The 24,336-nt window shown below is 37.1% G+C and overlaps 3 protein-coding genes across 8 annotated transcripts; all 3 read right to left on the bottom strand.

Annotated features, from left to right (window-relative positions):
* Window positions 1–235: 235 nt before the first annotated feature.
* LOC131000449 (DNA mismatch repair protein PMS1) lies at window positions 236–6,195 on the bottom strand. 2 transcript variants are annotated; one of them, XM_057926359.1, is made up of 11 exons: window positions 5,595–6,195; window positions 4,947–5,270; window positions 3,412–4,632; window positions 2,874–3,148; window positions 2,645–2,771; window positions 2,454–2,522; window positions 2,286–2,359; window positions 1,772–1,837; window positions 1,248–1,351; window positions 801–982; window positions 236–696 (listed from the first exon to the last, which is right to left on the bottom strand). In XM_057926359.1, exons 1-11 carry the CDS (start codon window positions 5,823–5,825, stop codon window positions 571–573), a joined length of 2,799 nt encoding a protein of 932 aa, XP_057782342.1. In that variant the 5' UTR covers window positions 5,826–6,195; the 3' UTR covers window positions 236–570. The 2 variants fall into 2 exon arrangements, with proteins under 2 accessions (XP_057782342.1, XP_057782344.1); XM_057926361.1 differs by lacking the exon at window positions 236–696 and having other exon boundaries at window positions 801–948; window positions 5,595–6,183.
* A 695-nt stretch (window positions 6,196–6,890) lies between these two features.
* LOC131000450 (thiamine pyrophosphokinase 1) lies at window positions 6,891–10,068 on the bottom strand. 4 transcript variants are annotated; one of them, XM_057926363.1, is made up of 7 exons: window positions 9,733–10,068; window positions 9,543–9,639; window positions 8,853–8,925; window positions 8,387–8,485; window positions 7,866–8,115; window positions 7,422–7,546; window positions 6,891–7,195 (listed from the first exon to the last, which is right to left on the bottom strand). In XM_057926363.1, the coding sequence occupies exons 1-7, from the start codon at window positions 9,869–9,871 to the stop codon at window positions 7,190–7,192; spliced, it is 789 nt and encodes a 262-aa protein (XP_057782346.1). In that variant the 5' UTR covers window positions 9,872–10,068; the 3' UTR covers window positions 6,891–7,189. The 4 variants fall into 4 exon arrangements, with proteins under 4 accessions (XP_057782346.1, XP_057782347.1, XP_057782345.1 ...); XM_057926364.1 differs by having other exon boundaries at window positions 9,543–9,644; window positions 9,733–10,013; XM_057926362.1 differs by having other exon boundaries at window positions 6,891–7,546.
* A 2,501-nt stretch (window positions 10,069–12,569) lies between these two features.
* Window positions 12,570–22,046, bottom strand: LOC131000451 (uncharacterized). 2 transcript variants are annotated; one of them, XM_057926367.1, is made up of 27 exons: window positions 21,775–22,046; window positions 21,509–21,683; window positions 21,204–21,328; window positions 19,884–20,006; window positions 19,606–19,749; window positions 18,860–19,497; window positions 18,267–18,388; window positions 18,079–18,170; window positions 17,782–17,986; window positions 17,636–17,699; window positions 17,165–17,313; window positions 17,014–17,084; window positions 16,729–16,902; window positions 16,581–16,652; window positions 16,216–16,317; window positions 16,045–16,134; window positions 15,204–15,279; window positions 15,010–15,106; window positions 14,821–14,890; window positions 14,533–14,712; window positions 14,311–14,433; window positions 14,110–14,193; window positions 13,846–14,030; window positions 13,621–13,759; window positions 13,430–13,489; window positions 13,139–13,243; window positions 12,570–12,937 (listed from the first exon to the last, which is right to left on the bottom strand). In XM_057926367.1, the coding sequence occupies exons 1-27, from the start codon at window positions 21,859–21,861 to the stop codon at window positions 12,824–12,826; spliced, it is 3,666 nt and encodes a 1,221-aa protein (XP_057782350.1). In that variant the 5' UTR covers window positions 21,862–22,046; the 3' UTR covers window positions 12,570–12,823. The 2 variants fall into 2 exon arrangements, with proteins under 2 accessions (XP_057782350.1, XP_057782349.1); XM_057926366.1 differs by having other exon boundaries at window positions 12,570–13,243; window positions 21,775–22,034.
* Between the last annotated feature and the right edge of the window lie 2,290 nt (window positions 22,047–24,336).

A 24,336-nucleotide genomic window follows, 5' to 3' on the forward strand; every position in this document is an offset into this window, starting at 1 on the left:
ATTGTATAAACCATAAGTGTCAATTAAGGGACTAATCATCAATGAACTAGTATTAATCATCTCACCAAAATAAAAAATGTCGGTATTTTTAAAATCTAGAATTCTTACAACAAACAAGTTTAATTAGTATTTTCAATACAAATATTATAAGTGAAATGTGAAAAGAATAAGTTTATGAGTTAATAACTCATGATCAAACATTTGTATGATTTGGATTTTTATGTGTACATATAAGTAATTGAATCACCCAATTGATGACTAAAATTTAGGCAACGGGAAAAGGAAGCACCCTTTTGTTTTGTCCATCTAAATGTAGTAGTATCCCAACCCCAAATGTTGTTTTCTTCATCAGCTAACATAGACAATACTATCACACCTTGCCAACACTTCTTCTATTGCTTTCATGCTTTAACTTTTCTGAAATTAAAATTTTCCTCCTCCAATACTATATGTTGGAACAACATAATTTCTTAATTTACAAACAGTGACAAAATGGGGAAGAAGTGTAGTAATTTAAATGTCGGACTCCACAGCTCCATCTCTTCGTCGTCTGTGCTTCTACGTCGTACGTCACAGCTCCATCTCTTCGTCGTCTGTGTTTCTATGCAGAGTTGTCAAGTCGACCAAGTGACGCATTGTTGGTCTGCCGTGTGGACAGTTCCAAGGAGATTTGAGGGTCGCCAGATGTTGTAAGATCTGAATGAAGCATGTAATCACTCATCAAAACATGCAAGAGAAAAATACCTATATGGTTTGGTAAGAGTAGTTGAATCCACACAAATGATTTCTAGATTGAATACCTTGTACATGTCGTTCCTCCCCAATGAATCTCCGATCATAACAGACGACCTGCAAGCACGTGAAGCTAGCATCGCACGTAATCTGGGGGGGCAAACTGAATCACTGCTGTCTGATCGGTAACTCCCAATCATCACGCATTCTCCATCACTGTCCGACAGAATCGAAATAAGATCCTTGATATCTGTATCAAACCAAACCACAATATTTAACTCAACACAAGCTTGGCTGCCTTATGGGAACTACAATGCTCAAACTTATTTCTATTAAGAGATAATGCAATTGAATTGGAGAATTTTTCTTATAGCAGACCACTAGTGAATGCAAAACAAAGAGGAAAGCAACCGCACCTTCAAACCTTTTGAAAAAGGAATCCATAATCCACATAACATGGAAGCAAAAGGCTACAGCAAAATGTAAAGACTGTACATAGAAGACTTCACTATTACCTGCAACCCCAAAAGTTATATTTTTGCTGAAAGGAACCGCTTTTAGTACAAAACGATGTCCACAAGGAGCCTGATCATCTTCCTCCAATGAGAAGCCATTTTTCCTGATAATTGAGAAATCTTATCAATGGCAAGCCACATCGGATATTCACTACTGCCAGAGAGCAAACAAGTCAACATAAAAAGATAATCTGGAATAAAGGAACCAGAATGTGGAATGTAAAGCTCCAGTATTAGTTTGCACTAGAAAGCCTAAAATGCTAGTGACATGGAATTCTCCAAATAATAATAATAATGCAGAACAAGAAGCTCAAAGAATCTTACTAGCGCTATCAAATCTACAGCATTAAAAAACACACAAAAATCAGCTCATTCGCTATTTAGATGTCGGTAAATTACGAATATCTCAAAACTGATAGACATGCAAAGTCTGGCCCCAGCTTACAATACTGTAAGCATGATCTATGAGCTAAAGAACCCACACAAGAACATAAAGCAAGGCAAAGTAAGTAGAGAACTAACACCTGAAGATATCCATGTACATGGAGATGACTATCTCTTCTTCAGGAGCTAACTCCATTCTTAATGGCCTGATAGGAAAAGATATGGGAACCTCTCTTAGAATGTTACGCATAACAAAGTGAAAGGCATTGCACAAATCAAATATACTAGTGTAAAATTTAAAACATGAGTTCTAGAAAGCAGTAACAAATACAGGAATAGGTTGTGTAGGTGACATGTACACAGTCAGAAGCAGCTGATACAAGAAGAAAAGAAAAAGCAAAAGAAATAAGCAAGAATAAGGAAGGCAGGGGAAAGCAGAACACGACTAGTATTACAAGTATTACAATCAAAACATCATCTACCAAACTCAAATAAAAAGGGTAGACTTCTTAGCATCTTATTCATGGCATAATTTTTCACAGTTATGTTTCAATAACTTAAAATCTCAATATCGTCTTAATGGGCATGACACTGACACGTAATCGAATCAATGTGTGCCAATTCAATTTCCAGATTATTGACCAAGCGCCTTACCGGAGTAAAGGTTGTTGGTTCAAAACGGTTGTTTGTGACAGACGCTCATAGTTGTATTTTTCATCTGCAGCATGCTGATGCAAAGGCACAGTAAACCAAACAACCTTGATTGTTCAAATAAACAATTGCACTTGTTTATTGAGTCACTCTTACAGAGAAGAAAATTACCTGATCCACAATGAAAAGGTCCTGATCTATTTTTCCAATAATAAACCCGAGGTTAAATTGTCCAATCACCTGCAGGTGAAGATGGAAATTAGTGAGATGAGAACATATATCTTTCTGGCTGGTATTGAATCAAGTAAGGCTTGAACAAGTACTGATGATGGTAAATGTTATGGGATCATTCATGTAGAGACCTTCATGTGTTTAAAGTCTTCTTTCTTAAATAGTCTTTCCAGCTCATTGGTAGCAGCAGCTAAGGCTTTGGCCTTGCCCTCCTCAGTTACTCCTTCGGCAAGCTCGAGTGAAGCTGCATCAAAACCCCTAGAGAAAAAAAGACAGATGAGTTAACTGCAAAATGTCCAGTTATAGTTTTCAGCATCGTTGAACGTTATATGAGTTAACTTGAATTAACTTCCTATATACCCTAGTGACTTTATACTTCCAGATGTATGGCTGATATATTTGAGTCTTGACAGCCTCTTCTTCCTCCTCGACATCAAATCATCAAAGCTAAACTGCAATGTGAAACCGACCTTTGAACCAGAGCAAACCACTGGAGCATTCGTTGATGGACCTAAAGATTGTAATGGAGTGTCGGCATCTGGAAGGTCAAGAGGTATACATTGAGAATTTGCACTAACTGAAGCAGTTGTTGGTACAGAATCATCATCCAGAACACTCACTTGAGCTCTCTGCTCCTGCAATTTCATTTATCAATCATAAAGTATAATTGATTGTCAAATACTTGAGAACTTATTCAGAGTATGTGTTCTCTTTATCCAACATGTTCAACAAATTCTTTAAAAAACCTTTATAAGAAAAATACCCAAGTTCTTCAACAAATTCAGCATGACATGTTTAGTTTGAGAACTTATGCAGAGCATGAATTCTCTTTATCCATAATTACAAGAAATTACCACCACGTAAATTTGATTGGAGAGGGATACAGAGGATTATGCACCTCATTAGCTCTATTTTGCTTCTTCTCTGAACAAACTAACAGAACGCTTGTATCACCATCATTCCTGCCGACACTTAGGTTTCTGTCCCCACAAGGAAGTAGAACACTCTTATCTGATTCATGAAAGACGCTATCGGTACTTGAAATTTTGACCGGGAGAGTCTCATTGATATTATTGTAGTCATCTATTTCAATGAAATTTCCTGGAGAGCTTGGAGATGGAGTGCGCTTCAAAGAGCTGCCCAATCTTAGTCTAGCTGCACTAGGTTCACTTCTAAGCAGTGGGATTTCAGATAGCGCAGTTTCAACACTTTCATGCTTCCTCTTATTTACAGTTACAAATTTGTTGAGTGACATCTGTACAGTGCTTGAGCGCCCAAGTAACTTTTCACAGCAAGGACTACCTTTCTTGGTCGATGTAGACTGTAGATAAGTATGTTTATCTATTTTGTCAGCTACAGAATCCATAATTTGCTTATCAGGTGTTACAGAAAAGTTGCTCTTCTCATGACCATGTACTCTGGGTGGTATCCCTCCACTAGTCTGTTTCATCTCCTCGCTGGACAATTCTCTTAGGTTATCTGTAACTGTGGGTGGGATACCGCCACTTTTTGTGTATAATTCATCTTCTATTTCCTCAGGAACCACACTGCTGTCAGGCAATAATTGCTTTGAAGGCGTGACATATCCATGGTCGCTCTCATTAAGTTCGTCCACTCTGTTAACTGAATAACTTGCCTCATCTGAAGAATAAAACTTCCCCAAAGCTTCTCTTAAGGATTTCAATATGGAAGTTTCATCAGAGAAAAATATTTTCCTTTTATCGGGAGTAACATTTACATCATATGCTCGAGTGGGCACAGAAAAGTTCATAATGACAATTGGATATTGTCTAGAATTAGCACCTCTATATAACTCGTTAACAAGCTTGCCAACTTTGGGCATATCAACTGGACGACCATTAACAAAGAAGAATTGCCGATCCCCTAAATTCCGCCCACTTCCATATCCGGGCCTGGATACAAACCCATCAACCATGCAACTATCTGATATGTTAAGTGTCAGAGGCTCTAAACAAGAAAAAGTACTTGAGCCAAACACCATAATGATATTCTCTTTAAGGGACCCATTGCCCTGGGTCTTCAGCACTACAGACCTTGAATTTTTTCCAGTGGTATTGGTGCAAACTATTCTAACTCCTTTAGCAATTACAGCATAGGCCTGAAAACCAAATTCACAACAACCATGCAGGCGTTTGAGATATAGATATTACATTCTACACAAATAGAAAATGGTGAAATAATTGAACCTTCTGATTCCTAACATATACAAATGAACAGGAACAAATTCTTACCAATGAAATAAATGCTGCTCATTTATGTCAACTTAAAAAAACACTTAATAAAAGCAACATCCAGCCCAAAAGTATAGTCATAGATAAACATGGTCAATCTAGAGAACCCACTGGCCAGTAGCACCTAAATGAGAAATCGCAATGAACCACGGAATAGATAAATGAAAGCAAGAAGACTCACGTTTAACAAGCTGATTAATTTTCCATATTCCTTCCGAATATTTCTACGGAATTCTTTGCTCCTCACAGGAAGACTGGAAAACAAATTCTTGACAGTAACCGTTGTACCTACTTGACGTGCAGTTTTCCTCTCAGCTGTCATAACACCCATGTGATTAAATGTCAGGTGTGTTGCAACAACATCATCAATTGTCCGTGTCTCCACAGTCAACTCCCCTAATGAACAAAGTGAACTCAATGCCTCCCCTCTAAATCCGAAAGTCGTTAATGATTGGAGGTCTGGAAAATCCAAGAGCTTGGATGTATGGTGCTTTAGTGCCAGAACCTATCAATAGCAATTCAAAGGGGGTGAAGTAACTAGACTCATTTTGGACTTGAGGTTTCAAAGTGATAATTTTATTAAGTAAAACAATTTTGCTGTCTGCCTCTAGGGGAAAATGCAAAGAAATCCGCAAAAACACACATAAATTAACATGTTCTTGAAAATTCGTGCGTTACTCTTAACAGATTTTCAATGTGAAAAACACCTTACATCACCTCAGATGCACGGTAACATTACTCGACATAATATCGATACCCCAAACAATGTCCTAATTTTAATACTACTTTTTTTCCTAGGAAAGCAAAATCCAGTACAAAATCGATTTACTTTGAAATTCTGGGAGGAGATGCCGGCGCCGTTGTCGATGACTTGAAAGGACTCGAGGCCATACTCCTTCAGCGCAATCTCGACGCTGGTGGCGCCGGCATCGAGGCTGTTCTCGACGAGCTCCTTCACAGCGGAGGAGAGGTCTAATATCACTTGTCCGGCACAGATTCGGTGGACAACGCATTTGTTTATCGGCCTGATGACCGGCGACTTCTGGGTTCCGACTTCCATGACCGTAATCGTCGGGAGCGGCGGCAAAACCCCAATTACATGGAGGTACGAGCGTGCGCGTGTGATTCTCGCGCCTGCAAACTGTTCAATTGTTGGCGTGGCGCAGTCGGAGCTAGCCCCAAGCGAAGATTGAGCAAATTTTGGGGAATTCCAGCACGAGGAAATGACGAGTAATTTTCAGGGAAGAGAAAAACCCTAGGCGGAGGAGAGCGTGGATTTTGAAGCTTTTGCCGCCAAATTTGCTGGCCTCAGCTCCCGAGTTCCCGGCATAAGTGGGTCCTTTTTTTTTTACTACTATTGGTGTCCGTTTCGGGTCCGGGCGAAGTCATCTTGTTTTCTTTCGCTATTTTTGTTGCTTGTGTTATTCTCATCGTCTATGAAAAGAAGTCTCTCAAGGGTGAATGCGAATTTTAATAAAATTATTAAAATTATTGTAAGTAAAATTTGTAAAAAAATAGTATTAGTATAAAAAATAAAATAAAAATATATTATCAATTAAAAAGTAAAATAAAAATACAATTTATAATTAAATATACAAGATAAGGTATGATGTGATGATTGAAAAAGTAAAATTAATTTTATTTTGTGAACAAAAAAAAAAGAATTGATTTCTTTCTCTCCAACATGTGAATTATTTTATGTCCCCTTTTTTTTTCTGATCATTCAAGCATGTCGTAATCCTTATGCTCGAATCAGGGTTTGAAATTAGACCTATCTCAGGAGAAAAAATGGTGCAACTCGAGTGACATGCAATATAAATTTAACTTTCGATTCAATCTGAGCAATATGAAAGGACCACAAAGTCCACAACGGCTCCCCTTTTCTCAAAAATTTATGCATACATGAACAACTATCTCTCAACAATCAAAAATAAAATGGAGAACGTAAACGATGCATCTTCACAAACCAAGAATTATGAAATCGTCCCTTTATGTTATGGTGATGGAGTGATCGTACTATTCGAGCCAATTTTTTTCATGGTTTTCCCTAAAGTATGAAAAAATATGCAAGCATGAAATTCTCCTTTTCCTTTCCCTAGGGATCAGGAGATTGGCCAAAAATAAATGATATATCTGTCTTATTTTGAGAAAGTAATAATTCTCAAAACAAAACTTAAGCCTTATAGAAAGTAGAAAAATCAGACGGATTGACTGTAATGATACATTATACATCTGGCATCCTAAATGTAAATACACCAAGACACTAATTTCTTGCTTCAAACGATAAATTCCACTTTTAAGAAAATTTTATAGGAAATTGTTAGAGCTTTTCTGCAACTACTGGTCATCTTCAGCCAATTTTTACGAATTACAAAATCCTCGTGAATAGCTTCCGTCGGCCGATTTCTCATCAATTGAGCAAATTTATTTCTGAATGGAAAGAAACCAAAAGAATTATTAAAAAACAAACAACAAAATCGTGAATATCTTGCAAAACTGGTAGAGATTATCAGAAAGCATCCAACTTAGCCTTCATAATAACTGAGGTTACTTTACAAAGAAAAAAAACTGGATAATTAATCATGAAGAAAAATGGATGAATTATAATACAATTCACAATAGAGACGGTCGTTTTGTGAGATTAAATAGCACGCACCAGTCGATCGATCTTTTTGAGGGATATAGTCCAAAGGAGATCAGCATCGGATCGAACGGTCACTATTTCATCCTTGACCAAGTTTGATGTGCTGATAAGGCCACCAAATCTCATTTCTGTATCAGCTGGAAACACAAGAGCAGTATAGATGAATCAGGCTCGAACTTGGCACATGACAGACACAAGTACAGCACTCGTTTCTTTTGTTGCTTACACGGCAATTGGACCATCATACGAAGCAAAAGGATATAAACACGTATGCAAAGCTGAGCACTCTAAATATGCATTAAATAACTACAGTAGATGAGTAAAGTATCAATATAAACAGTAATAACATATATCCAGACGCGGCAGAGTTGATGCTCGCGGTAAAAGGAATGACATGATATGCTGCATTAAATACCCTACAATGTGAAAAGAGTGAATGTGATTATAGATACTCACATAGATTCCACTGAAGCCCTGTGGTGGTGCTACTTTTTGACGGCCCACTGATGGGTACGAGGCCACAATGTGGTCCCTCGATGGAGGGATGAATATGGATCTCATGATGATAACTACTTGGAAGAAGTTGGATGAGGCAATCATCCGATAGAAGAACTATCCGTGTGCTCGAGAAACGGCAGAGGACGTTGATGTTGCCAACCTCGTGATCAAATCTTCCACCTAGTGCTCCAGCAACAAGGATGCAAGTCTGGTGGAAATATGCATTACTAGAGTGGAAAACTTACAAGGGAAGTGACAGCAAAGAAAGAGAATTCCAAATCATATTACCAACAAGATTAGTAATAGTAAAAACAAGAAGATATGGGTTTTGGAACCAAACAAACAAGCAAGCAAAATATACCAGACTGTTAGATTTTATTTGAATTTTTATTATAACCTTATCATTCAGTAGCGACACCATAAATAGAGCCATAACAGATATCCACATAAGATAATTAAGTACAAAGTATTACACATACATTTTGATTCTTCAGATTAGGTAAATCTTGAATATATGCAACACATTTATGCAAATCTGTGGTGTCCTGGTCATCTGAAGCATCAACTACATCAGTTCCCTGCATTTAAAAGCAAGTTAGTACATATGATACAACTCTCACGAAATACATAAAACCGAAAATACATTTGCACCGGACTTAAATAGCTGGACTGGGATGAATCATTTAATAAACTATGAGTTGAAAAAACCTGCAACATGTAAACTTAATAGTATGAAATATTTGGAAAAGCAACAAATCAAGCCATGCTTAGCTTGGGCAGTCAAAAAGTTTATATAACCTCTCCAAATTACCAGGCATGTTTCATGCACCAAAGCAGGCAAAGGAACAAAACTAGAATCAAGATGTATATTCTGTATCCTCAAAAGAAACAGATGGTAAAAACTAAAAATATCTGCATATTGCTACGAAGATTCAATAAACATACCAACTTTCTGTAGAATTGTGAAACTTCTAGCCTAACGGAATCCATGTCTCCCTTTATTAAGTCTGGCTTATACCTGGATCAGACAAATAAAATTCGAGAACTAAATAAGAAACAGGCATCTCTTCCTTGCCAGCACTCAAAGTTTCTTTTTCTTTTATTTTTTGTATCCTACAACAATGAGAAGCACCGAAGCATGCCTCTCACTGCTTGTGCTTGAAACACATATACGTATCCAATAAATTTTCTTCATGATACAGAGGAAGTTAACCATTTTGTACTTATAATCCCAAATCACATTATATTCAACAAAATAAAAAAGAAAAATGAAGTCTTAACACTGGTAAGAAAAAATAACTACATTTCATATACAGAAAAAACTGTTCCAGGATTTATATCGCTTCAACCTGCATATAATTTGAAACTCGATAGTCAACCTATAGCTCAGCACCAGAATAGACAGCATCCAGATTCTAAATCATTTTTGTCTCATATAGCACGCTCCTTACCCCCAAATATAAGATACCTTCATTTTAGCAAGTGCCAGACTCACAGTACAATATCACTCGCAAACTAATTATTTCTATATAAGAAACTAACTAAAACACGAATTTGCTCGAAACAACTAGAAGCGAAATAAAATTGAGATTATTCCAATCAGACGAGAAGCAAGAGCTTATGTATTGATCGAACCTTTCACGAACAGCTGAAGTGGCTTCATCAGGGAACAACAGCGGCAATTCATCATACAATCTGTTCGCACCACCGTCGGCGCAGATACGAATTTGTGCTGCTCTACAAAATACACCAAAAACTTAAATAATACTGTCGTGAAAATCAAACTAACAAATCAAAAAACAATTACTACGAGCTCGAAAATCACCGTTCTTCCACAGAAGCGGAGTGAATCGCGGCAGGTCCCGGTTGAGGACGACGAGCACGTACGTGAGCGCCGCACCGCCATCTGCGGCGGCCTGCGGATTGGGAAGGAGGAAGGAAGACGAATGAGTCATTAACTCCATAGCTCGAAATCGCGCTGACACGATCGATCAGTTTACGCAATGAATTCGATAATATGAGAGAATTTCCGAAAATTTTCGGGTTTTTGTGAGGGAGATATGAACATGTGAAGGGGAATCTTGTTACGCGGTCAATCGCGCTTCCGTTTGCATAAATAACTATATTTATTTTGAAGATAAATCCTAAAATCTTTTTCTTTGACTTTTGTTGATTAGATATACTCCCTCCATCCACCAATTCAAGGCCTACTTACCTTTTTGGTACGTCAACAAAAACAAGGCCTACCTATTTTTGGTAAATTTTTATTCATTATTTAATCAAAAAAGTCAAAAGCTTCTTTACAAAAAAGTGGGACCCTTTCTCCACTCAATTAATAAAAATACACTTTTTTCTTAAAAAGTGGGACCCTTTCTCCACTCAACTAAAAAAAATACATTTTTTCTTAAAACCCGTATTTTTTCATATAGGCCTTTAAAAATACACTTTTTTCTTAAAAAGTGGGACCCTTTCTCCACTCAACTAAAAAAAATACATTTTTTCTTAAAACTCGTGTTTTTTCATATAGGCCTTTAATTGGTGGACGGATGGAGTATTATTATAGGCTTAAATACGATAAAATTCTTAATTTGTGCGTATTTATTAACTTACATTGATAAATAGATATTTTTTTTTTACGGGACATTGATAAATAGATATCTGATAAATATAAATATGACTAATATACTCTATAGTCATTACACAAGAAAATTTTATTCTTTTTGAGGAAAGAAAATAACCTTCTTATCTATTTGTATGGAAAAGAGTATGAAAGTAAATATGCACGGTACACTTTTGGTTTGACTTTTATAATTAAAAATCGAGTCACACTCTCCTGCGTCTGGATGTACGGTAGACCATTTACAATTACTACATTCTAATTTTAATTAGCAAAAAGGATAGTACATAATTTTAATTATTTAATATTCAATCAATAAATAGTGCTTAATTGTGGTTGTCAACATAATGTAATAAATATATTATACTTGTATCATGTTAAAATCTGTTCAATTTAAACTAGCAAAAAGATGATATCTATTGGTTCAGATGAAATGCGATATACAAAAAAATTAACGATTGTTTGCTCTCGGATGGGATGTGACATGCTCAACGAACCATGGTTTGCTATTTGTGATTTAGAGCATACGGTATCTCATTTGTTTTAAGTATATGGTCCTTTTACAAGATGAAAATCCGACATATATCAGATAAATTTGTGTGTTTCATTACATACCATCTCTAAGGTAGCTGTAAGTAATACCAAAATGACTAATAACAAACTCTTGTTAGCTGATTGAATTTTTCACAAGAATTAAAAAAGTATGAAAAAAAAACTACAAATAACATTTTTATCTTTGACAATTCATTAATACTAGAACTAATCAAAAAATTAAATAAGAGTACATTTGTAAATAGGTTAAAAATGATACCCTTTCATGAAAACTATCTATATATTTATGATGTCCAAAAAAGAAAAGAAGCATATATAATTAGATAAATATCACTTAAAACCTCAAACTACTTATGAACTATCAATTATATCCTTAATTATTTTCTTAAACCTTGATATATCAATTTTATATTAATTAAATCGTTGGTCTATTTTTTTGTTCCAAAATTTTGATGTTACTCGTCGTATGTCACGATGTATTTAAAATTATTCTTTTTCTAAAACTATATTGTATGAAACAACGCCATTATATGTCTTAACTAATTAAAAATTCAAAAAGTGAAAAATGAATGAAAAATATAATTGACAAAATCAATAGTTAAAGATTCACAATTTAGAATATAATTGAAAATACAAAAATAGTTTGAAGTTTAAAGTAATAGACTAATAGTTGCCCAATAATTGATCCGAAAATCGAAACCAATTTATTGTGTTACATAACATTTAACAATACAGCCTGGATGTGAGTATGCTACTTATTTTTTATTATCCGAACAAGTGGGCAATTGGGCATGAATTGATCAATTATGTAAGCATTCGGCAGCTGCTGCAGTTTTCTTTCAGCAAGAAAATGGAAAGGAAAATAAGTCCATGCAAAATTATAATAACACAATTCAAGGCTCAAGGATCCAAGCCAGTCAACAAAAAAGACCAAAAAAAACTAGAAATAAAATAAAATATCTATAATAAATAAAGATAAAAATAAAACAAAATAATAAACTATCAAGCTTATGAAAGATCATGCATACCTATCAACAAATCACATCACCGAAAGGATTGGAAGATAAAATCATAGTCATTGGCAGTACCGAGAGCCCATTTATGCAAAAAGTACATCATGATCTCTCTAAAACAACCAGAGAAAGCTTTACTGAAACACACGTAGTCGAGGATTAATGGGCATGGAGACATTTAACAAAGGTAGGAAATCGAATCATCGGGTAACAAATATCAGAAAGAACACAAGATCCATCTACATAAAGTTAGATGAACATCACATTTTTTTGAACTGAATCAAAGATAAAACAGATATATGCAGAAACAGGCTGAGAAGAGGAAACAATTGAAATGATGATTCCATCATCATCCTCTTTTTCCAAAACCATATGGTCCATATCAAGTAGAGTGCATCCCTAATTTACACGAGTCCACCAACATTGGGAGAAAAAACGACTAAACTTCTAAAGTCCTTTTATTCTCTAGAGATATGAAAAGATCGCAAAAAGATAATTGATTAGAATAGACTTAAGTTTGAATATACAGAGATGAGAGAGACGAAATAAATAAGATACTAGATGCTAGATACCTGTAGTGTAGACTAAGTATGGCGGAAGTGCCAAAGTTTAAGAGAAAAAAAGGGACTTAAATAGAGAGAGGGAACCTGAAATTGGATTTTCTACGAGCACAGGTTCCAAAACACCTCAGGTCGAAGAATAAATAACCCCCTAAACATCCAAACATTATACACCTACATGAAGTAGCTTAGTGATTTCTTCTTTCTCGATCCTCCCTCTCCATAGAGCTCATTCCATTGGTTTAGCTCGTTCATGTTTTGCGAGTCTGACGAGACACTTGCACATACCTGCAATTTTGACAAGAAACTACACTTTTAGAGTGTCCAGTTCTTCCTGAAATATTAACTTAATATTTCAATTGTTTAAAGACAGTGCAGTACAGTAATAGAATAAACACTGAATTTCTCTGAAAAACAAAAAGAGACTATGAAGACCAGACATTTCCAAATGAGTGAACGAAACATAAAGGTCCAAATTAATTGATAAACCTGTTCGTGTGCATATTTGAAGTCCTCCATAGTCAAGGGCCGAACGTCTGCACTGCTGTGCAATGCCGGTAATGGTCTATTCTCAGCCAGCGCCAAAGCCTTTTCCTGTAATTTTATATTGATAAGCTTTTCATATTACTACCGATACAAAATCAACAACGGCACACAAAAACGGCAGCCTAAGGAACAGAATTCAGAAGCAAGGAATGAAAAAAAGGGACAAATGCTTAGCAACAGCTAAGATACAATTTCTGCCAGCAAGAAAAGTCCAGATGAGCAAAAAAAGCTTACCTTCTTCTCCTTCTCCAAAATTTCTCTTATAGGGCAATGTGCAGCAGTCACACACAGATTCTGGAAACAGACCATTTTACAAATAAGAAGAATGCAGATGAAAGAACAAACCCCCAACACCCCCCCCCCCCAAAAAAAAAAGAATAGGAAAATAATCCAAAATTAAGCTCAAGGAGATGTAATGCACAAACCTTTAGATCACTTCCTGAATACCCATCCGTCATACTAGCAACTGCTGCGAGATCAACATTTGGAGCAAATTCCTCCTTTGCTAAAATAACCCTTAATATTTTCTCCCGATTTTGAGCATCAGGCAAGTTGACCATCAGTCTGCACCAGTTCACACAATATAAAATGACTGGTAACAGTGGCCTTTTAGCTGAACAAACACTTAGTAGGTTGTGTGAGAGACAAACCTCCGAGGAAGCCTCCGGATAACAGCCTCGTCAAGATCGAAAGGCCTATTTGTTGCTGCAAGCACCAATACACGTTCCTTATCCTTAGTACGCAAACCATCCCAATTCACCATGAATTCATTCTTCATTTTGCGCATTGCTTCATGTTCTCCAGGGTTTTCTCGTCTCCCTAACATGCTGTCAACCTACAGCCAAAAAGATTTAAGAAAAGACAAGGAGAAGAATGGTAAGAAACATTAACAAACCACACAGCACTGGACGAACCTCATCAACAAAAACAACACTAGGGGCTATCTTGCTGGCCAAAGAGAAGACTGCTTTCACATATTTCTCTCCTTCACCAAACCACTGGATGGATGCAAATAAAAAAATTGATCAAAAAAAGTAAGACAAGATAAATAAAGATTGGACCTTCGAGGTTAAATTGTAAAATGGAAACAATTGAAGGTCAAGAAAGATCCATACTTTAGATGTGATACTGGACATAGATATGTTGATAAAGTTTGCACCAGCTTCAGTAGCAACAGCTTTTGCAAGCATAGTTTTACCGGTACCAGGAGGCCCGAAAAGCAATATTCCTTTACAAGGCTGCAAGATCGACATGGTCAGCAAACATGATTCAATACATTGTAGCAAGTAAAAAACTTTTAGAAGTTCCCACAAGCACCATAAATACAATGTCTCTACCTTAGTTAGCTGTCCTTTGCTGAACAATTCTGGCCTTTGTAGAGGTAGCATCACCAATTCTTTCAAAGTCTCTTTCACATTTTCCAATGCTCCGATATCTTCAAAAGTGACTCCAATATCACCAGGTGGAATAACCTCAGCAAGGAGCTTTTTCTCAAACTCATTTTCAGTAACCACATCCTGAAACTCAGGCAACTCTCCAATTACACACGAAATAATATGGAATGCACTTCAATGCATCAACCAAATCAATAAATGAAGACTTAATTTACAGGCTGAATTCTGCACCTTAAGAGATTTCTTCGAACTCTTATTCTCGTTCTGAATGCCGTGTAGAATATTGAGCCCATAGCTGATACTACAATACACATCCACAAAGAGAAACAGTAAGAAGAACTACCATACCAGAGAGTCATTCCTTCATCCCCAGTCATCAGCCTTGTTCATTGCTAAAGGAAATATTTTTAAAATAGTCACCTTTCACTTGAAATGACAAGTTTTGGCTCCTTGAGTAGGTCTTCAGAGCGATGCATAAAATGATGGCTCAAAGCCCAGCCAATAATTTTTTCAATGCCTATAAACATATTATAACAAACATTTTAAGGATTACCAAATATTGGAGCAGACAACAACCAATTTGAAGATAATTAAGTTGTGCAAATTCTACTGACTTTCATTAGTCAAAGCTTGGTCTTTAATGCATAGTGATTCGAGATCAGGACAGTCTAGGCGAATTCGATTTAGAACCTGGAATTCATGAGAAGAGAGAACAAAAGATAGACCACTCAGTTAAGATTATGACCACCCAAGAAAGAGTCAGATAACTTGTGGTCAGCAATGTCTGGATGACAGTGAAGTCAGGCTGTAACAGTTGTTTTAATTCAAGAATTTACCAATCAAATCAAATCATCAGAAAAGCTATATCCACATTAGCAATCAAGTAAAAGTAATCTCAGAAATCCCCTGAATCCTGATAATGTAAAATTAGAAATGGTATATCAAATGCCACCAAAATCAACCTAAACAAGCAATTAACATGAGTTCGGAACATGTCTGATTGTGTTCCTTCATAGTGTTTTGTCTGGAAACAGAAAACAAACAAAAGTTCAGTTTTCCAATGTGTTTTCTTCATTATGCATCTCATAACTCATTTTTGTTCCATCCTCATTTTCTCTTCCAGGGCACCGAAAATGCATCCAAGGGTTTCCTCTGATGTTTCCTAGATATATATACTTAAGTGGTGTGACTAGTAACAGAAGCTCAGTAAGAATGAATTTGAGAATTTAATCGATAGTAACTTATTGACAGAGATGTAAATCAGGAATCAGATAATTATGAAGTAGTAGTCAGGGATGAAACACCACAATATATAAGTTCTCTTTGTACAAATAAGTGGTCTAACTAAAGCAAACTCCAGGAAGAAGACAAAAGAGTACAAGCCCAAATTAAATTTCTCATACAGAATCAGGCAGTGAGGTAATGGTGAAGCAATAGTTAGTAGAAGTTACAAACCGTGCGAATGCCACCAATATTTGATTGTGATTTCATTGTCTCAATATCCCGATCTAATTGCTGTTTCCAGTCAACTAGCACCACCTCATCCTGACATATTGAAAACAAGATCTATAGCATGCTTCCAACCTTAACGATATAAACATCATAGAGCAGCAACAATTTGATTACCTGGGGAATCTGTATGGTGACTTTGTTTGGAAAAAGACGGCTGAGCTGCTTCAGAATCTTTGGAGTTTCTTTATTCCTATCATGTAATCTACCAAAATTATCCTGTAAAAGGGACAACTCTAGTCTTCAAAGAGGAGCAAATTTAATAAAGGATGAATGGCCTGAAATGTCTCCTAATAGTTTTACTAGGTGTTTACATTCGACAAGCTTTTAGAACATTTGAGCTCTAATAAACTCCTCCAGAAGTTTAGAGGCAGAATAAAAGCACCGATTACGATTCCAACCATAAAGGTGGAAAAAATTGGTGAGCTAAAATAGATAACAACAGAATCAGTATACAAAGTTTCTGATATAATCAGCCATACCGGGAAAGCAAGGTCGAGCAATGCTGTTTGGTTGCTTCCAAATTTTGTGAAAAGCAATCCGCCAGGATGTGACTGCATCAACATACACAAAGTGAGAAGTTCTTTCATTTAAGCAGAATTAAGTATAAACAACACTACTTAAACTCACTTTCTCCTTTCGACTGTCTGTCTGAGTATGTGAGGCTATCACGACAACATTTTCTGGTAGTGATTCAAGCTTAACTTTAAAGGCTGCATAAGCCTCAGAATTTCCAACCATGGACTTCTCTACATCTTTCAATAACAAGATTAATGGACTGGTTTTACATTCTGTCGAAGCTACCTACAAATGGAAATTTTTTTTGAGGTATTTATTGGCAAGCACATAATATGCAATAAAAAAGTAAACCAACTAGCAAATTCTTAACATGTATACTTTTACAATTAAATATACCTCAAAAAGCTCATTAATGGCAAGCTTGTCGATGTCATCAGCACTGGAGCTCTCAAGACGGAGTAAGTCAGCTGCATAGAGTGAAAATAGTCAACAAAATACAGACTAGATTACTTGATACACTATAGACTGAAGGTCGAGAGGAAATTACCTGCACAGAAGAAACCATGATCTTCTTCACAGAGGCCCCCAAGATCATTACCTTCTGGAATTGTTCTATCAAATCTAACACCAATTTTGGAAGAGCCATTATCCTCAAAAGCAAGCAACACCTTGCCCCTGTAACCATAGGTTGGACCCCTGCAAAAAATATGGAAAAGACATCACAACAGCTTAGAGAACATAATCCCACCCAATCAGATAGTGCAGTTCCTAAACTAGCATCTGACTTACTTTTGAACACGACCAAAATTTAATTAGATGGAATATTGGAATATGGAATGATGTATCAGTGAAAAGAAATAATATCAATCTCCAGATTTTCACTAATACATTAGCTGGCTTTCCTTATACAGTAAAGAAACAAAACCTACCATATTGTCCCATGTATTTGGATAACTATGGACTATCATATGTTAGGCACTTGGAAGAAACAGAGCCAAACAAGATGAAAGTTAATTACCTTATTGGAGTTTGAGTAGGAGAAAACCCTGTCGGCAAAGAACCCACATACTTCACCCTGTCACCTACCAAAACAACAAAATCAATTAAAAGACAATTTTTCACAAGGTAAAGTATGATAAGGGGGAAAAGTTTTGAGGGTGATACCCTTTTTGAAGGTATGGGTTTTAGACGAAGCCGTAGATGCTTCCTGCTTGGGTTGAGCCTGGGAGCTTATAGTAGAGCCCCCAGTAATATCAGCCTCCACACTTGAAGCTGGTTTTTTGAGATGAAGATTCCGTCTGGAATATACAATTGCACGCTCAAGCTTTGTACTTTCTTTCACAGAATCAACTTCTTTTATTGCCGGTCCCTAGACAAAGAACATAGTAATGCATAGTAAAGTAGTTTATGGAACAGCTAATAGCAATATTAAATTTGAACTCAGGTCGCATAGAAGCTTACACCAGGTAACAGAATAGTGTCAACAATAAGAAGTGAAACACCAAAATATTTAGCAAGTGCTTTGGTCAATGTTTCCTGGTATATTTCCGAACCTATAAAGCAAAGAAAACCAAATATCATTAAGATTAGTTGGGAACAGTACACAGAAATACTTACACAAATAAGACAGAAACAGGAAGCTGCATTACCTGCAGGACCTGACAGCAAAATTCTCGGGCATACAGTAGGGAGGTCTGAAGTGAACTTCACATATTTATTACACTTCAAATGTATGTATGTAGAAGCGATGAGAACATTTTTTGTGTTTTCACTGCCAAAAAAAAACACAATTAATTAAATGTCAATCCAAAATAATCTGCTCCAGGAATAACTAAGAGTTAAACTTATAATATAAATATAATAAGCAAAGTTTCATAGACAGGCAAATGAAAGTAAACTATGCAAGTAACTAAGCATGTCATAGAACCTTCCACACCAATAAATACAAGTAAGCATGACTATCTTGAGCTACGCAGACATAAGGGGATAGAATGCAACAATAAATGGATATACATAGTGCTTATCCCACTACAGTAACAAATCTCAACTAAACATCAGATGTTATGGAACAAAACTATCTAGAGGCAGCTGTCAAATAATCACAAGACTCATTTGTTACACATCACTTATGGCTTAGTCTCTGCAAATCAGTGTCATACAATTACAGATGTGCAGCCATTTATTCTTTATCCATGTAAAATATTTGGACAAGAAGCATTGACAAAATGAATGTGACTTTTACCTTAGATAATAAGGAAAATCCGTAAAAGAAACATCTATGTTATCACAATGCAACAGTCCTTGTCGCAAAGCATCTTTGTAGGCTTCACGTCTTGATGATATTGAAATGGGAGGATCAGAATCCTTGCCCTGATCTCTAACTGCCCTGTGCTCATCAAGAATCTTAGATATCGTGCCACTGATATCAAATTTTGGAGCTACTGAAATTGGAAAATGATGCCCCAAAGCATTGCTTTGTGGAAGAGTCTTCCCATCCTCGGCAGCAACATTGAAGTTCTTAATGGTTGCACCAGGAGGTAAAACACTATCTTTCTCAGCAACCGATACCGTAGCACCATTATTAAGATCAGAAGCGTCTTTGTTTCTAGTGTCTGACATTACACAAGTAGAAGGTAAAGATGGTATCTCAGAAACATGTTGGGCATCCTCAGCATCCTGAGATGAAGAAGGGAGGAGAGATAATTCTTCGGGGTGATTTGTTACTGATTCCAGTGTTGATGCAACGGCAACAGCAGAAGGGTCTCCTGATCTTGCCTCTATATGCAAACCTTTTATGGGTCCATCATGAGCTTCTAACATGCTAACTGATGCAGGGTCATCCACCATAGGTGCACTTTCATCGGTGAGTTGTTGGAAGACCTAATATATGTTAAGGGCATATAGAGAAGACAAACACTTGTGTGCCCATACATAGCAGATCATATAAAAAAATGATAAGGAACTAAAATATTGAAAAAGAAAGGATACATAAGACCGTTTATCAGACGAGCTGAACACCACCTCATCACCTGCATTTATAGGAATTGTGGTATCCTTGTAATAGTTCTTTCCATTCACTTGTACAGCTCCCTTTTTCCCAGTGATTTCAAGCAGTGTAAGTGATTCTCCTTCCTGGATCAGACATTGAACCAGCAAAAAGATAAACATTGAACCAGCAAAAAGATAAACATTGAATCCAGTGCGATGGTCAGAACCATATGTGATTTAAACCCTCAACCAAAATTAACTCCAGCATAGCAGTTTACCTCAGACTCCATGCGCTTCAGTTTGCACAAAGATTTACTAATTGTTGGATCTCTCACCCACAAATCACATTGGCGGCCTTGGCCAACAGTGAAAGTTGGGCGATGCAAGACAACATGTGGATTCTGGGAGGAAATCATTACACAAATATAGTTATGGCCACGCACCATATAATGGTGAAAAGCAGGGATAAGGTGGTTCGACACGAGCATATGAAGAAAATCTCCCCCCCCCCCCCCCCCCCCCCCACAATTGTAAAACAGAATGTGCAGAAGAAAAAGTCTGAAAGGTGTAGACGTGGTAAATAATGAATGCTGGTGGCTAATTGCTTATGGTTGTCTCCACATAAAAGGTCCAGTCAACCCCAGATCAAGGATAAACAGACCTAGACAACAGGAAAATCTATTCTCTCATCATTATGCTACTTTGTACTGGAGACACTAGATGAGGAAACTAGACATCTGGAAAATCTATTCTCTCGATATTATGCCACCTTGTACTGAAGAAATCAGAAGAGGAACTAGCCAATTTCATGATTATTTTCAAATATAAGAAAGAGGAGTGTGATTACCTAGAAAATCATTTTCTTTGGACAAGGGGCTGAGCTAGATAACTAATCGTGGGTGCTAAACAGTTCCCCACTTCACCCCACCCTACCCCCTGGTTTCCTTCTGGTACTCTCTTGGATAGCTGGCTAAATCATTGTGTAAATAGTAAAATAAATACAAAAAGGGGGTTCTTTGAAACTTCAGGCACTAAATTAAAGCCCCCATACAGTGTACGAAGGACCTACTCTTGCTTAAGATTTTGAAAAGCGGAAACTTGCACTTTCAAACAGAATGTGTGGCAGGACAGATGCAACAGAAAAATGCACCCGTCACCATCCACCCGTGATTCAGTGCAAAATAGACGACGAACCATTTAAAAGTAACAGATCAGTAAAACCTTCAAGATGAAACAACTACCTCCACCTCACCCCACCCCCAATAAAAAAGAAAAGAAAAGAAAGAAAGGCAGAAAAGAAGGCCTAGCTGTTTGAAAGTTAGTATAGAATATTTTACCAACCTAAATCCAAGACGGACACTTCACTTCTCTAAATGAACCTAATCTCATTGCATCCCTCAAAGTTGATACCTACAATAAATTGATTGAAGAGAAATTGCTTTTCTACGGTTAACAATTAAAGGAAATTGCGCCCCATAGTAGGTTCGAATACCATCTAACATCAACTCTATATCGGTCCGAAATTGAATTTAACTTCTCGTACTTTTAACTCGAAGCAGTATGAAAGATACAAAATTTAGCCGAAAGAGTAAGCCTACCGGTGGACACTGGGATATAAGTTTTCCCCATGCAACCCCAGCATTAGCTTTTAGCTGCCTCTTCTTTCCGCGGTTCACAGGTGGCCCACTAGACTTCCCTTTCTCTACATCAGTGATGGAATCACCTGCATCCACCACCGCCAAGAATAAAAAGAAACATTTTTTTCCACCCAAAAGAAGAAAAAAATCAAAATTTGATGAATGTAAGAAGCACAAGAACATAATTAAAGACCGAAATTCAATCGAGAATAACACATGCAGCGCATGAAACTACACCTACAGTCACGCGAGAGCCAAAACCTCACCTGCCGCCACGGCCTCCGGCGATTTGTCCGCCGCCACATCCTCCGATTGCTTCTCGGCGCCACCGTTATCTAGATCAGCCGATCCGGCCTCTAATTCCTTCGACGCTACCGCGCCAACGACTTCCTCGGAAGACGGCGAATCATTCAGAGAAGAAGAGGACGCATCCGCTCCTCCCTGCATGCTCAAAAACCCGAAATTGAGAAACCACCAGAAACACCCAATCAAGATAGAAATTTTCAAATTCACTAGAAAACAAAACCCTAACCTTGGATCGTTTGCGATTTGGCATGGAAGATGAAGGTGAGGAAAGGGGGCGCTTAGAGGAAGAAGAACTCCGCCGCGTTTCCACCATTTTTTCTGATCTAATAACCTAAATTGACCAAAAAAGAACCTGAATTTCGATCCCAAAATTTGATTTTCCGACTGAAAATCAAGGGATGTTTAAAGAGATGGATTGTTGTGTGCATATGTGTATATATAATTTGTATTTATATATAATTTTAATACACAGCTCTAAGTGAGAAGGTGAGAGAAGAAAATATGATTATTGCGAAATATATATCGTTTTTATATTCCAACCCTTCAGCTTTTCACCTAGTGTATGGTCAAATTTAATTAATCTTATTAACATTATCACATTCAAAAATGTTCAAATCAAAACTCTTAATTATAATGAGGAAATCATTCTCAATTTTTTACGGTAAAAATATACTGTGCATGTATTATTTGAATTCGAATTTACTAAGAGGTGATTTTTTTTTTTTTTGGTGTTAAGTAAGTATATGAAAAAGATTATATATAAATCTAGGAGAAAATATTTGGTGTATCTTATCCTTTTATATAATATGTATGGAAGAGGAGATCATTCTAGGTTTTTTACCGTGAAGATTTATGATAAATGCATTATTTTATTAGATGAATGTATTATCTCAATTAAAAATTAATAAAATGCAAAAAAATATTTTGTTTTGATGAAAGTATGTAAAAAAATTATATATAAATCTATTGATACATTTGTATAATATTCACTCGATCCAAAAATAATAATTTCATATACCATTTTTCATACAAATCAAAAGAATGTAATCTTTGCATAAAAAAGGTAAAATATATGATACCCTCGGTTTGCCCAACTTTGACATTTGGTATATATTTTTCTCGTAGTAGAGCATCCACATCCATGTACTCGATCGTGCTTATTCGAATAAGGCCGATTATGAGTATGTCGATGTGGGTGTGGCGTTACTCGAGTCTTACTCGATAATATGAGTAAAACTCATCCGACGTTTTAAAAGGCGCGTACAATAAATGATTTTTTCAATGACTATGCCAGTCGAATTTTTTTTCTTTGCCAACGGCTACGTAACAGCTTTTTTTTAATGTCTTTTTTCTTCCTATAATTTATCACCATTTCATTCATCCCTTTCACTATTTCTCTCATTTCTTCTTCATTTCTTTCATCTCCACCAAAAATTGGCTTCGTGGTTCGATGATTCTTCGTCTTTGTCCGAGGGGGAAACGCAAGAAATCATAGATATCGTCGTCCAATCGCAAAAAAACGGTTGCTCAATTTTTCACCCAACCCCAACCCCAACCCCATCGACGTGTTATTACCAATAGAGGGTTCGTTTATCGTGATCGTGAGGCTACCCATCTATGGCTTATGCAAGATTACTTCAACGACAATCCACGTACGAGCCAACATTTTTTCGACGGTGTTTTCGGATGCAGAAAGAGTTATTCTTGCACATCGTTGATGTTGTGCAAGGTGTTGATGGTTACTTCCGGATGGGGGGTCGATGCGTGTGGCCGAGACTCTCTCGCGCTGTTGTAGAAATGCACGGTGGCTATTCGACAACTAGCCACCGGTGTTTGTGCGGATACTTTTGACGAGTATCTGAAAATCGCTAACACTAGGGGTGAGCAGTCGGTCCGGACCGGACCGACAAAATCGAGGACCGAATTTCTAAGATTTTTAGGACCGAATCGGATCGATGTAAACGCTAGGACCGAACCGGAACCGGACCGAAACCGTCGTCGGTTCTCGGTCCGATTCGGTCCAAAACCGAAAAAACTGGGCAATTTGCGAAATTAACCCAAAAAACACATTTTTACACATATTTTAACCTGTTTAACAACAATAATTAAAATATTAATAATTTAAATATTAATAATATTAATAAAAATATTAAATATATATTTAATATATATATTCGGTTCGATCCGATTTTCATCGGTTTTGGCCTCCTCCAGACCGAAACCGAACTGACCATAAGTCGGTCCATGAAAATGGGACCGCCCCAGACCAATCACTGGACCAAAACCGGCTCGGACCGACGAAACCGACCGGTTCGGTCCGGTCCGTCGGTTTTGGTCCGGTTTTGCTCACCCCTAGCTAACACGACGAGGCGTCTATGTCTGAAGAAATTTTGTAAAGCTGTCATCCGGGCATACGGTGCCGAGTATCTTCGGCGTCCTACAGCGGTGGATGTCCAACGACTGCTTCAAATGCACGAGGCGCGACATGGATTTCTCGGGATGCTCGGGAGTCTTGATTGTATGCATTGGGCGTGGAATAATTGACCAAAGGCGTGGCATCACGCATTTACACGCGATGATCAAGGAGAGCTCACCTTGATCTTGGAGGCCGTTGCATCCCACGATTTGTGGATTTGGCATGCCTTCTTCGATTTCGCTAGCTCGAACAACAACATCAACGTTCTAAGCCAGTCGCATCTGTTTGCCGACGTCTTGGGATGAACGTCATCGTCGGTGATCTTTGAGGTCAACCAGCACTACTTTTGAGTGGCCAATGTTCGTCAAGAGC

This window comes from Salvia miltiorrhiza, chromosome 8, assembly GCF_028751815.1.
Source record: "Salvia miltiorrhiza cultivar Shanhuang (shh) chromosome 8, IMPLAD_Smil_shh, whole genome shotgun sequence".
Taxonomy (NCBI): domain Eukaryota; kingdom Viridiplantae; phylum Streptophyta; class Magnoliopsida; order Lamiales; family Lamiaceae; genus Salvia; species Salvia miltiorrhiza.

Bases quoted from the DNA above. Each gene is read 5' to 3' on its own strand.
- LOC131000449 (XM_057926359.1), bottom strand. From the start codon at position 5,825: ATGGAAGTCGGAACCCAGAAGTCGCCGGTCATCAGGCCGATAAACAAA. The intron at 5,271-5,594 runs GTAAATCGATTT...TGCTATTGATAG, and splicing joins TCTCCTCCCAGAATTTCAAA to GTTCTGGCACTAAAGCACCA. The intron at 697-800 runs GTATTCAATCTA...TGCTTCATTCAG, and splicing joins GGAGGAACGACATGTACAAG to ATCTTACAACATCTGGCGAC.
- LOC131000451 (XM_057926366.1), bottom strand. From the start codon at position 21,861: ATGGTGGAAACGCGGCGGAGTTCTTCTTCCTCTAAGCGCCCCCTTTCC. The intron at 19,750-19,883 runs GTAAACTGCTAT...TGTCTGATCCAG, and splicing joins TGAAGCGCATGGAGTCTGAG to GAAGGAGAATCACTTACACT. The intron at 14,031-14,109 runs GTTCGTCCAGTG...TTTTGGCTGTAG, and splicing joins GTGTTGTTTTTGTTGATGAG to GTTGACAGCATGTTAGGGAG.
- LOC131000450 (XM_057926362.1), bottom strand. From the start codon at position 9,871: ATGGAGTTAATGACTCATTCGTCTTCCTTCCTCCTTCCCAATCCGCAG. The intron at 9,640-9,732 runs GTGATTTTCGAG...TTTGTAGAGCAG, and splicing joins TCCGCTTCTGTGGAAGAACG to CACAAATTCGTATCTGCGCC. The intron at 8,486-8,852 runs GTATGTTTATTG...TTTTAAATGCAG, and splicing joins CACAATTCTACAGAAAGTTG to GGAACTGATGTAGTTGATGC.